The sequence below is a fragment of the Nicotiana sylvestris genome, chromosome 8 (assembly GCF_000393655.2).
Source record: "Nicotiana sylvestris chromosome 8, ASM39365v2, whole genome shotgun sequence".
NCBI lineage: Eukaryota > Viridiplantae > Streptophyta > Magnoliopsida > Solanales > Solanaceae > Nicotiana > Nicotiana sylvestris.
This window is the reverse complement of record NC_091064.1, coordinates 119058517-119071952: the sequence shown is the minus strand read 5'-3', so window position 1 is coordinate 119071952 and position 13436 is coordinate 119058517. Positions and strand designations below refer to the sequence as shown.

The following is a 13436-nucleotide window of genomic DNA, read 5'->3' as shown; positions in this document are numbered from 1 at the left end:
TGTAGGTCATTGTTAATAATTGTTGAGGCTTAAGGACAAAGTTTGCATCTTTGGGGTCATGATAACAATCACATGACCAATTTGAAAGATGAAAAAAGAGTAAGGGGTGTTACATCATTGGACCACAACAAGACATAATTGACTCTACCCCACTCCCTAAGGAGTAAGGTCCCCTTTCTCTAATCTCATACCCCACTCCCTTTATTCCCATGTCCCAATGCTTCCTTAACCAACAACACTCCATTCTTAAACCTTAATCCCTTCATTACCTTTGACTAAACTCCCCTGTCTCTCTTCATCTCCTAAACTACAATGTGAAGCAATGAAATACTAGAGGTAATGTGATGAATCTCATTTATTTGTCTTGTACGTTAGTACTACTACTATATGCTATTGTCTCTCATTTTCTTCGTTCGCTCTGTTTCTTCATCTGCTAAACTACAACGTCAACATTGAGAAATCTCCATTTAAGTAATCAAAGTAGTATGTAATCTAATGAACATCATTAATTTGTCTTGTAGATAAGTACTGGTTCTATATTATTACTATCACTTTGTCTCTTGATTCACTCTACTTAAATCTCACTTCACTTTATGTGTTTTGTTTGGCTTCCTCAGCTTTTTCTCTCTCTGCTCTCTACTTCCATGCTTGTCCAAACCCTAGATCTGTCCCCCTCTTAGGTAACCTCAACAACCTTTTGCTTCTATATCTCTCTCTCACACACACACATAACAGAAAAAGAACACGTTTCTCTCTCTCTCTCTCTGACCTCTGTGTATATTTATTTTATGTTTGTGTATTAACTGCTGTTTGTGTTGATTTCTAGGTGCAGCTTTTTCAGTGACAGTGAAAAAAGTGGAAAGTGGGTAAAATTTGGTAAAATATTTTGTTGGGAGATGAGTGGCAGCACCTCTACATCAGTGGTGGGGGGAGGGGGGTATGGGTATGGTTACCGGCCACCATTCACGGCAGTGCAATGGCAGGAGCTGGAGCATCAGGCAATGATATACAAGTACCTGGTGGCAGGTCTACCTGTTCCACCGGACCTCGTTGTTCCAATTCGTCGGAGTTTTGAAGCCATCTCTGCTAGGTTCTTTCATCACCCCAGCTGTATGTTTCTTCTTTCTTCTTCATTTGCCACTGTCTTTTTTTCATATGTTCGTGAAGAATTGATGGTTACTTCACTTTGATGGTTTTATTGAAGCATGCAGATCTGGAAAAAAGGCTCCTTTTTTGGCATTGTTGAATACTGTCTGTCTTGTTAGGACTGTGCAATTGTTGCCTTTTTGTTTGCATTTAATATGTACATATATGGTTTGGTTCTAGGAGAGACTTTTTCCGTCGGGTTGGCATCTAGTGAGTTATAGCTTTGTCATTTTTTGTGTCAATGTAGTAGAAACACACTTGTTTTTGCCTTTTAGGGGCTTATCCGATGTTTATTTAAGTTGTATACCATCATGAACAACGGCAGATCCAGAATTTTAACTTGATGGTTCAATCTCTTAAACTCTTAGACTGAACTCGCTATACTTTTAAAATCATGGTTCAGAAACTAATATTTGTTGATACATCCGCCACAGATCATGTATAGTTTACAGATGTGCTTACTTTCGATGCCGTGTATAAGTGCTCCGGTAGTGGGAACTTTGTGTTGTGGTATGCTCCTATTTCATTGATTTCTGATTGCCGTGTGGCTAATCGGATCTTGCTATATATTTTCTTGTGCCCTAAAAGGACTTCTTTCAGGGCAGTGGTGCGGCTATACTACATTATCTTGGAGCTTAATGGTTTGTATATTCCATGTGCAGTGGGCTATTGTTCCTATTACGGAAAGAAGTTTGACCCTGAGCCTGGAAGGTGTAGAAGGACTGATGGAAAGAAGTGGAGGTGCTCGAAAGATGCATATCCTGACTCCAAATATTGTGAGCGGCACATGCATCGAGGTCGCAACCGTTCAAGAAAGCCTGTGGAATCTCAATCTGCTTCCCAGTCCTTGTCGACTAGTATGTCGCACATTACTACTGGGAGCAGCAGTACAAGAGGAAGTTTCCAAAGTAGCAGCAGTGGAAGTTTCCAGCACATGCCATTATATTCTGTTGCTAATTCAGAAGAACTGAATTATGGAAGCAGTGCAACAAAGTTGCAGATGGAGCCTGTGTCCTATGGAATAGATACCAAGGACTATAGGTACCTCCTTTTTGTCTTCAGTAGGACTTCTTTTCCTTGGCTACACTTATCTTGGTGTTCTCGTGTTACTTCGACTACATTGTGGCCTAAATTTGTTTTTCCGTCAGTTGGCACTCTAACTGAATCTGTCATCTTAATTACTCCAACATGTTGCTTCAAGCCTTGATCTTGGGCTGTGTATCATGTGGTTTAACACTCTACTTGTTCCAATGAGTGATTCTATGTTTTGTCTTTTTTTTTTTGGCTGATAAAGATAGAAGTCTATTAGAAACAGCCTCTCTACCTCCGCAAGGTAGGAGTAAGGTCACACATTACCCTTCCCAGACCGACCAACCCCACATTGCTGACCCCACACTGAGAAATATATTGGGTATGTTGTTATTTGGCTGATAAAATATAGAAATGTTCTACTCAAATCTTTACATCTGGAGGATGCTATGTAGGGACTTGGGAGACTGTTATCATGGCATCAACGTTTTTTTGCCCATTTTTTGTCTACTTATGATCCATTTTTGTCGCCTGTAAGCCTTCACTTCATCTTTCCTCTTTTGCTAATTTGAGACCTACCAGTTCGGTAGAATTTGAGGGCCTGATAAGTTATTATTGATCCACCTCTAAAAGTTGTTTCCTACTCCCTCTGGAACTGTTAAGGTCCTGACATGAATAGGTGCAAAAAGACTGATTATGTTCAGATGCAGCAAGTCATATCATAAGCAAGATGATAAATAGTGAGGGCGAACATTACAAATAGCTATTGAGACTCATGTTTTCCTTTCAAATGTAGCATTGGCCCTTCAGGTATGTCAATTTTCAGGTCAGAGTTGTGTTGTGATCCTGTATCTATGGTTGGATCCTGAGTGGGTATAGATATTTGAGGTGCCTGTGTGAGTGTGACGCCGCTCGAATTTCATGCAACATGATAACACTCGTGTGAATGCTGGTGTCGGTTGTAGAGTTGTGTCCTTGAATGTGCTTTTCTTGCTACTAAATTGCAATTGTTTATTTCTCTTGTAAATGAACCTGGGAGTTGCACTTATCCCAGAGAGAGTTGCATAACCTAGTCGCAGGAATATTTATCAGACAAAAAGGAAATAGAATTTTGATTTGAATAACTTTGGCAATTCTGTCTCTAATAATTGAACACCATTATAAGTAACCTTTAATATGCATTTCTCTTCCATTCTTGGAAATCTTAGGCCCATTCTGGAAGTTGCAATAATAACATACGCCCGAGATTATTGGTTGTTATCAATGAAGGTAATAGAATATATTTTCAAAGACATCAATTTTAACACGTCAAGTTTAGTTTTTTGGAAGTTGGAAAGCATATATGCTTGCCTTTAGTTGTACTTACAAGGAGGAGTAACATCAATATATGCATGCAAGACACCAAAGGCTTCTCCTATATGGACTCCTAATGTTATTGTGAGAAAGCACGGGAGAAAATATTATTGATATTATTCTCATATATTAAACATGATACAATGAGCCCTATATATATACATAACATGTCCTACTCATAATACATATGGGATTAGGGTTATTTACTACTATTTTGTATTTACATAAATATTCTAACACTCCCCCTCAAGCTGGTGCATATAAATCATATGTACCGAGCTTGTTACATATGTAGTTAATACGAGGACAGTGAGGGACTTGGTGAAAATATCTGCAAGCTGATCATTCGACTTCACAAACTTTGTAGCAATATCTCCCGAGAGTATCTTTGCTCTGACAAAGTGACAGTCAATCTCAATGTGTTTAGTTCTCTCATGGAACACTAGATTTGACGCAATATGAAGAGCAACTTGATTATCACACACAAGTCCCATCTGACTAATCTCACCAAATTTCAATTCCTTGAGCAACTGTTTGATCCAAATTAGCTCACATGTCGCCATAGCCATTGCTCGATATTCTGCTTCTGCACTAGACCGAGCAACCACATTCTGTTTCTTGCTCTTCCAAGATACCAAATTTCCTCCTACTAAGACACAATATCCAGAAGTAGAACATCTATCAAAAGGTGATCCTGCCCAATCAGCATCTGAGTATCCAATGATCTGCTCATGGCCTCGATCCTCAAACAATAAACCTTTGCCTGGAGTTGATTTTATATACTGAAGAATGCGAACAACTGCATCCTAATGACTATCACAGGGAGAATCCATAAACTGACTCACAACACTCACAGGAAAGGAAATGTCAGGTCTTGTCAGTAAGGTAATTTAATTTACCAACCAACCGCCTATATCTTGTAGGATCGCTAAGAGGCTCCCCCTGTCCTGGCAGACGTTTTAAAATTCGGATCCATTGGAGTGTCAACAGGTCTACAACCTGTAATTCCTGTCTCCTCAAGAATATCTAAGGCATACTTCCGTTGTGAGATCACAATACCTGAGCTAGACTGAGCAACCTCAATACCCAGAAAATACTTTAGTTTGCCCAGATCCTTAGTCTGAAAGTGTTGAAAGAGATGTTGCTTCAATTTAGTAATACCATCCTGGTCATTGCCGGTAATAACAATGTCGTCAACATAGACCACCAGATAAATACAGAGACTCGAAGCAGAATGCCGATAAAATACAGAGTGATCAGCTTCACTCCGAGTCATGCCAAATTCCTGGATAACTGTGCTGAACTTACTAAACCAGGCTCGAGGAAACTGCTTTAGACCATAAAGTGACCGGCGCAAGCGGCATACAAGGCCACGAGACTCCCCCTAAGCAACAAACCTAGGTGGTTGCTCCATATAAACTGCATCCTCAAGGTCACCGTGTAAAAAAACATTCTTAATGTCCAGCTGATAGAGGGGCCAATGGCGAACAACAGCCATTGGCGAACAACAGCCATGGATAGAAAAAGGCGGACTGATGCTATCTTAGCCACGGGAGAGAAGGTATCACTGGAATCGAGCCCAAATATCTGAGTATATCCCTTGGCAACAAGACGAGCCTTAAGACGATCAACCTTACCATCCGGACCAACCTTGACTGCATACACCCAACGACAACCAACAGTAGATTTACCTGAAGGAAGAGGGACGAGCTCCCAAGTACCACTCGTATGTAAAGCAGACATCTCTTCAATCATAGCTTGTCGCCATCCTGGATGAGACAATGCTTCACCTGTAGACTTAGGGATGGTAATAGAGGACAAAGAAGATAGAAAAGCATAATAGAGTGATGATAAACAATGATAACTTAAACCGACATAATGGGGATTAGGATTAAGGGTGGTCCGTATACCTTTCCGAAGTGCAATCGGTGTACTAGGAAGAGACAAGTCCGCAGAAGGAGCAGGGTCCGGTGTAGGACGTGAATCAGCTGGGCCTGATGCTGAGTACGGACGACGATGATATGTCAAGAGTGGTGTTCCTGTGGCAGAGAGTCTAGGAGGAGCCATACTAGACTCCCTAACGGTTGGAATGGGTAAGACTTTTGTAGCGGAAGGTGAAGGAGGAGCTATAGTAGACTCGGGTAAGACTTCTGTGGCGGAAAGTGAAGGAGGAGCTATAGTAGACTCCTTAATGGTCGGTATAGGTAAGACCTCAGATATATCAAGGTGGTCAGAATAGTCAGAAGAGGTAAAGAAAGGTTTAGACTCAAAAAATGTGACGTCAGAGGACATAAAGTACCTGCGAAGATTAGGTGAGTAACAACGATATCCCTTCTGAACACGAGAATAACCAAGGAAGACACACTTGAGAGCACGAGGAGCTAACTTATCTTTCCCCGGGGCTAAGTTATGAACGAAACAAGTGCTCCCAAAAATACGAGGGGGAATAGAGTATAAGGGTGATTGGGGAAGCAATACTGCATACAGTATCTGATTCTGGATGGGAGAAGAAGGCATCCGATTAACCAAATAACAAGCTGTGAGAACTGCATCACCCAAAAAACGCAACGGAACATGAGATTCAATGAGAAGTGTGCGAGCAGTCTCAATGATGTGCCTATTCTTTCTCTCTGCAACCCCATTTTGCCGAGGGGTATAAGGACAAGAGGTCTGATGAATAATTCCTTGAGAAGTCATAGACTGCTGAAATTGATAGGATAAATATTCTAAGGCATTATCACTGCGAAAAGTGCGAATGGAAACACCAAATTGATTTTTAATTTCAGCACAAAAATTCTGGAATATAGGAAACAACTCAGAACGATCTTTCATTAAGAAAATCCAAGTACATCTTGAATGATCATCAATGAAACTAACAAAATAACGAAATCCCTAGGTTGAACTGACTCTACTAGGACCCCATATATCAGAATGAACTAAAGAAAAAACAGACTCTGCATTACTCTCAATACTACGAGGAAAGGAGGCTCGGGTATGTTTCCCGAGCTGACATGACTCACACTCTAATATAGATAAACTAGACAAACTAGGCACCATCTTCTGAAGCTTGGATAAGCTTGGATGTCCCAATCGTCTGTCCCGTACTGCGGTCTTGCATAATAAAAGAATCATCAATAAAATATATACCACAATGGAGGGCACGAGTCAAACGACTAACAGATGCAAGATTAAAAGGACAGCCAGGGACATAAAGAACGGAATCTAGAGTGACAGAGGGTAGGGGATTCGCTTGTCCAACACCTTTTGCTTTAGTTTGAGACCCATTGACTAAAGTAACAGTGGGAAGAGACTGTGAATACGCAATATTTGACAAAAGTGATTTATTATCAGAGATATGATCAGAAGCGGCCGAGTCCACAACCCATTGTCCAAGAGTACTAGACTGGGAAATACAAGCAAAAGAATTACCAGCAGTAAAAGTATCAATCTGAGCAACAGAGGCTACTTGTGGAGATGTCTGCTTACTTGCTCGATACTGAAGGAACTCATTATACTCCCCTTCAGATAAAGAAAATCCCTGGTTACCTGTAGTCTCGGTCTGAGCAACATAAGCATTTTTGGGTGGGCGACCATGTAAAGAATAGCACATGTCACGAGTGTGTCCAAGTTTATGACAATAAGAGCACTTGGGTCTAGATCTTCCAAAGCGACCTCCTCCTCGTCTATTCTCTATAGTATGAGATGCCCGATTGTCCACTGTCTGGGATGCGAGAACAGATGAGTCAAATGTCTGTGATGAGATCACTGGGTGACTTGGTGCTGCAGCAAGGCGAAGTAATCGAGAGAATAATTCATCAACTGTGGGGACAGTCGGACTAGCCAAAATCTGATCGCGTACTGAGTCAAGATCATTAGGAAGCCCAACAAGAGTAAGAACTAGAAACATCTTTTGTCGCTGCTCTTGCTGCTTTGCAACACTAGCAGAAACTGGCATCAACTTCTCAAATTCCTCCATGACTGCCTGTACTTGTCCCAAGTAAGTAGACATATCTAATTCATGTTTCTTTAAATTTGTCATCCGCGATATCACATCATAGAAACGAGATATGTCATTAGTGTATAAAGTGCGAGCCTTTTCCCAAACCAAATAACATGTCTGGAATGGACGAAACAAGGGCATCAACTTGGAATCAATAGATCGCCACAAAATACTGCATAATTGAACATCGATCTTCTCCCAAAGTGCTTTGGCCTTTTTTATCTCCTTCGCTAGACTTTGTGATTAGATGATCTTGAACACCTTGACCTTTACACCACAACTTGACAGACGAAGCCCAAGTCAAGTAGTTTGAACTTCCCATTAAAGGTTCTGAGGTAATCATAACACCGGAATTGCCAGAACCTGGGTTTTTAGACCCGAAGGCATCGACTCCCAAAGACATCGTTGGATTATCACCAAATAACAGAAAGAGTCAACTGAAAACTCGTTGAAACAGATGAAGGAAACACTGTTTTGCCGGAAAATTACTGTAGCTTCCGGAAAAAATCAGTGTAGTCGCCGGAAAAACTCAAAGTGGTCGGAATCAAACGAAAACAGTATGGGTGGGGTCGGAATTGGTACACGACCCAACTATTCTGAAGAAATTTTTTCAAAAAAGTGGACGGAGGGTGTTGCACGCGCCGGCGTGTGGGCTCACGCGCGTGAGCTTCTGGTGGCGCGTGGGCTGCTGTTTGCCGGAGATTTTTTCTAGGGTTTGGTCGTCGGACAGTGGCGACTCTTGTGGTAGTGTTAGATTTTGCACAACACTGACAGAGACAATGCAGACGCAAACAACCTTGAAAAAGTCGCTGGAAAAAGGCTTCCGGTGACTGATTTCTCTTCCCGGAGTCGCTGGAATTTATGCACAGCGATAAATCTTTCACTGTTGCTTTGATACCATGTGAGAAAGCACGGGAGACAATATTATTGATATTATTCTCATATATTAAACATGATACAATGAGCCCTATATATATATACATAACATGTCCTACTCCTAATACATATGAGATTAGGGTTATTTACTACTATTTTGTATTTACATAAATATTCTGACAGTTCTGGCAAAACAAGAAGGATAAAGTATTTTCCAGTTACTTATCAAGTCATAAGCTAGATCCCACTAGGCATAGTATGTGTTTATTAGCATGAAACTGCCGAGCTCAGTGATGGAAGGTTGGAAGTGTTTTGATCTACCACGATAATCTTGTATTTTTCACAGGACTCATCTCTAATGATTTGGAGAATGACAACTCAGTTTTAAATGGTGATTACTTTACACCAACAGTAGCCTGTCATACTCCAACTAATAGCACATGGTGCTGAAGGATGCATATCCCGTGCTTACTGTGCATCAGCTCCCTTTGTGTTTATGTCACTCCTGCCTTATCTTTATTTCTGAGTGCATTCTTCTTTCTTTTCTTGTGGGGTTTCTTTTTTTTTTTTTTTGGGGGGGGGGGGGTACTTTTTATCCACCCTATAAGGAAGTTGACAACAAAAATCTTGGCAATTTGAAGAAGCTCCGTTTACTCTTCTCATGCCCTTATTCTGATTAAGTGTGTACTTATTGTTTGGGTAGTTTGCCTTTGTCCCTTTACTAATACTGTTCTTGGCTGCAGTCAGCTTGTATTGCCTTCGGAGAAATAAGTGTTATAACATCCAGTTTCATCTAATGCCAAAATGTATCACAGGTATCTCCATGGAATTGCTCCTGATGCTGATGAGCATAATTTATCTTCAGAAACTTCTGCAACTGTCAGAAATTTAGGGATGGGGACCAGCATGGACAGCACATGGGTATTGCCCTCTCAAGTTTCTTCAAGCCCCGCGGCGAGACCAAAAAATGATTCTCAGTTGCTGGATAGCTCACAGCAGATGCATCTACCTAATCTACTTGAGCCAATGATTGATTCAACAATTTCAAAACGACGACACCAGCATTGCTTCTTTGGCAGTGAAATTGATTCACCTGGAACAGTAAAGCAGGAGCAGCAGTCAATGCGCCCTTTCTTTAACGAATGGCCCACTGCTAAAGAATTGTGGTCCAACCTTGATGATGAGGAATCCAACAAAAACAATTTCTCCACTACACAGCTCTCTATATCCATTCCAATGGCTCCTTCTGACTTCTCTTCAAGAAAGTTCTTGCTCCCCGAATGGTGAAAATTGACATCCTTGGAAAAACAGCTTCTCCCATCTTACTGGTTTAGTGTTTTACAGCAAGCTTATTGATATCATTTGGTTTTTTCTTGGCTGTAGATGCTTGAGGGAGCTGCCGCTGTAAAAACTCAGCAGTCTGGTGCTATGCAGATGAGCAGACATGCTAGTACTAACACGTCATCTGCTTGTATGAGCTTTATGTAACCTTCATGTTACTGGAACATTGAGTTGTTCCATGTCTTTGTGGTTGATTTTCAATTTTCAACGATGTTTTCAGAAAAAAAAACAAGCTGTCTTCAAATGCTGCCCATGTTCGTTGTCAAAAATAAATGTATTTTTACCAGTCTTTCTGCTGGTGTTTAGATGATGATTACTTTGTGGTTTCAATATTTGGTTATCGCTCAAGGAAACTTTTATTTCATTCTCCATTTGTTTGACTTATTTTTCATGGTAGCCATCTAGAAAAGAAAGAGAAATTTTCATAAAGCACTATCTTTTAATAGTAATTAGCCATCTATAGATATCATTTTGCTATATTACGGATTATAGATATCTTTTCTGTGGTTATAAGAGGTATTTGATGTATTTAAGCTATTGTATTCATGAATACAGTAACAAAAATAGGCGTGAATCAGAGAAGTCCAGCTAATCAGTTGTTGTATTCGACTGTATTTATGGAGTGAAACATTGGATTACTGCTGGACAAATTATTGTATTCGATGGTATTCACAGCGTGAAATATGGGATTACACTGTTTTTAAAACGGAAAGTGAATCAATTAACATAATAGACTCCCAATATAACTTAACAAACTCAATTATAATACACAAATTTTGTATTTTCAGTTATAAAAAAAGATTCTCAACCAAAAAATACCCCAAAACATAGTAATCTTCAGAGAAATTATATAATACATATGAATACATAAATTATATTAATTAAAAAAAACATATGAATACATTCATAGTATATAGCGAGACAGTGAATACAATGAAATACATGGAATACAGAGTGATACATTGAATTACAATGGAAAAAAAAGACAATGAATACAATGAAATACATGAAAATACATTGAAATATATTAACAGAAAATTAAGTTGCTCAGCCCCAAACTCCGCCGTCTTTGTTCAAGAGCAAACCCTAAATTCCGGCGAACCGTTCACCGAAGTCGGTAGTGAAAACGTGCCGCCTTCGTGAAAATTTCAACAGATATCTAGAAGAGAACATTGATTGTAAATAGTTGTTGAGTTTCTTTAGATGTCCCCAAATGAAATGTTATGTGGATCAACAAAAACAGGGAAAATGATATTTTCTTTCTTAAATACAAAGGATATGCCAAGAAAATTAACCTACCCTACAAACAACACAGAATTAACACTTTTCATTAGAGGCTGCTCTCAAACATGACACCCTTGAGATCCAGAAAGCCTGAAGTTCATATAATTCATTGGTACTTACATAAAAATTGAAAGCGCTTTTGTTTCTGAGAGACTAGGGACTGTTCCTGGATTTTTCAGTTGAGAAGATGTCGTTAGAAGGAGGAGGAGAGCGGAAATTTTAGTGGGATGGAGGAAGAGAATAGGATGTATCAAAGTAGAGAGAGAAAGAAAATAGTGTAACTGAATAGCGTATTTAGTGGCTTAGGGCTAGAAGGTAACCAAAATTAAATATTTTGTTATAAACCTTAAAATGTATCTATAGAATATAATTTTTTTTAAATGGTAGTATTTATTTAAAATAAATAAGGTGTTAACCTTTGCTATAGGAGGTAAAAATTCCAAAAGAAAAAAGCTTATTTTGGAGTACTAAAGCAGAATCAGAGAGGCACCAATGAGTTTCCATAAAAATCACAACAAAATCTGTAAAGAAAAAAATAGAAGGAAAAGCACAAAGAATTTCATTAGAGAAGATATACCTTTGGAAAAAATAAAAACTTTGCAGCAAAATTGCACATATAGTTGGTTGGAAGCAGATCTTCTATCATTCGGGAAATGGGTGAAGTGAGATGTTGAATATATCAAGAAGGAAAATAAGGATGTGTTTGGTACGAACGAAAATACTTTTCTTGGAAAATAGGTGAATTTCTTACTTATTTTTTGGTTTTGGTTAAGGTTAAGCAGTACAAAATATTTTGAAAAATATATAATTCAGGCAAAAACTATATGAGACGAAATGGATAAAGACAGGGGAGGGTGATAGGTTGGAGTTTAGGGGCCGAGGTGGTGGTGGCAATGTTATGGGGTAGGGGTGGGGTGGAAAAGAGGGTTGAAAAAGGTTGAGAAAGAGTTTTGAAAAATATTTTCCCGTCTTTTGGTAGGGAACAATGAGTTCATGAGGAAAATATTTTTCAAAATATTTAAACCAACCAAACATGAGAAAATTAGAGGTGTATTTGGTATAAAGGAAAACATTTTTCGAAAAATATTTTCCAATTTTCTCATGTTTGGTTGGCTTAAATATTTTGGAGAACATTTTCCTTATGAACTCATTTTCCTCCAATTTTTTCTCCAATTGGAGGAAAATGTTTTCCTTATCAAGAGAAGAGAAAACAGTTTCCAAAACTCCTTCTCAACCTTCCCCGTCCTCACCACCCCATCCCACCCCTCTATCCAAAAAAGGCTTTTTTTTCAAATTTCAATTTTTCCATTACCATCCCTACTACCCCTCCACCCCAGCCCTAACCCCCCGCACATTTTTTTTTACTTTTTTTTGTAATTTCAATTTTTTTTCCGTCCCCCTCCCCCCCCCCCCTCCAATTTTTTTTTTTGTTAAATATATTTTTCAGTTTTAGTTTTTTTATTTATTGGTTTAAAGATTCAAAATTTTACAAGTGCCAAAGTTATGAGTTCGGAGGTTTATGTGTTTGGAAGTTTACGGGTTTAGAAATTATAAAGTTTACGGGTTCGAAATTCCGCGGTTTCGAAAGTTTATGAAATTTAAGGGTTTGGAAGATTATTGGTTTGAATGTTTACGGCTTCATGTTTATTATATCTAAATTACTTATGAATACTCTTGAGAAGTCATTTTCCTTAATTTCCGTACCAAACACCGGAAAATAAATAAAATTACTACTTATTTTCCAAAAAAATATTTTCCACGAAAAATATTTTCCGTTATACCAAACACACCCTAGATATTTTCCTTCGTACCAAACACACCTTAAGTGAAAGCCATTTGGATTAGAAGTGAGATGTGATTGAATAAATCAAGAAGGATATCGTTTACCGATTCAATCGTAAAAATTGCACGGGGCGTCCTATTTGGTCGCCCTCATTTAACCTATACCCATTTTCTTAAAAACATTTAACTTGTACCCACTTTTTAAATAACTTCAGCCCCCTTTCTCCTCCTCCTTCTTCGTTTTCTTCTTCTTCTCCTTCTTCTTCTTCTCCTTCTTCTTCTTCTTCTTCTTCTTCTTTCTTCTTCTGCTGTTGGTGCTGCTATGAAACTTCAGTTCATGGGATGATTGTCATAAATATATTTATCAGATTATTTAAAAACAAATAAGATTGCAGATTTGTAAATCAAGCAGTTGAGGCAATAAGGTAAAGAAACTGCATTGCAGATTTGTATATGTCAGTACATACATTGCGCAATTGCTTCCTGTCACTTGATTTCAGGTGCTAAAGCAAAGTATATCCTTCTTAATTGATGTTTGGATTGCCCTCTCGAATCCGCAAATGGAGAGTAAAAAGGAACCTGAGAACAAGAATTGCCAAAATAGGCACGTATCCAGTACATAACT

The 13436-nt window shown here is 38.9% G+C and overlaps 1 protein-coding gene and 1 pseudogene across 5 annotated transcripts; one reads left to right on the top strand and one right to left on the bottom strand.

Moving 5' to 3' along the window:
- Nucleotides 1-209: 209 nt before the first annotated feature.
- On the top strand, nt 210-10114 carry LOC104243996 (growth-regulating factor 4-like). 5 transcript variants are annotated; one of them, XM_009799285.2, is made up of 5 exons: nt 210-336; nt 618-680; nt 827-1110; nt 1809-2187; nt 9220-10114. In XM_009799285.2, exons 3-5 carry the CDS (start codon nt 897-899, stop codon nt 9689-9691), a joined length of 1065 nt encoding a protein of 354 aa, XP_009797587.1. In that variant the 5' UTR covers nt 210-336; nt 618-680; nt 827-896; the 3' UTR covers nt 9692-10114. The 5 variants fall into 5 exon arrangements, with proteins under 5 accessions (XP_009797587.1, XP_009797588.1, XP_009797586.1 ...); XM_009799284.2 differs by lacking the exon at nt 210-336 and adding an exon at nt 379-483; XM_009799289.2 differs by lacking the exon at nt 210-336 and having other exon boundaries at nt 512-680; nt 9220-9687; nt 9788-10114.
- On the bottom strand, nt 3384-4804 carry LOC138874451 (uncharacterized mitochondrial protein AtMg00810-like; annotated as a pseudogene).
- Nucleotides 10115-13436: the final 3322 nt, after the last annotated feature.

What these genes read in the sequence shown, in the direction of transcription:
- LOC104243996 (XM_009799286.2), top strand. Translation starts at nt 897, where the DNA reads ATGAGTGGCAGCACCTCTACATCAGTGGTGGGGGGAGGGGGGTATGGG. An exon ending in GTTCTTTCATCACCCCAGCT is followed by an intron (nt 1,111 to 1,808) that starts GTATGTTTCTTC and finishes TTCCATGTGCAG; the next exon opens with TGGGCTATTGTTCCTATTAC. An exon ending in ATAGATACCAAGGACTATAG is followed by an intron (nt 2,188 to 9,219) that starts GTACCTCCTTTT and finishes AATGTATCACAG; the next exon opens with GTATCTCCATGGAATTGCTC.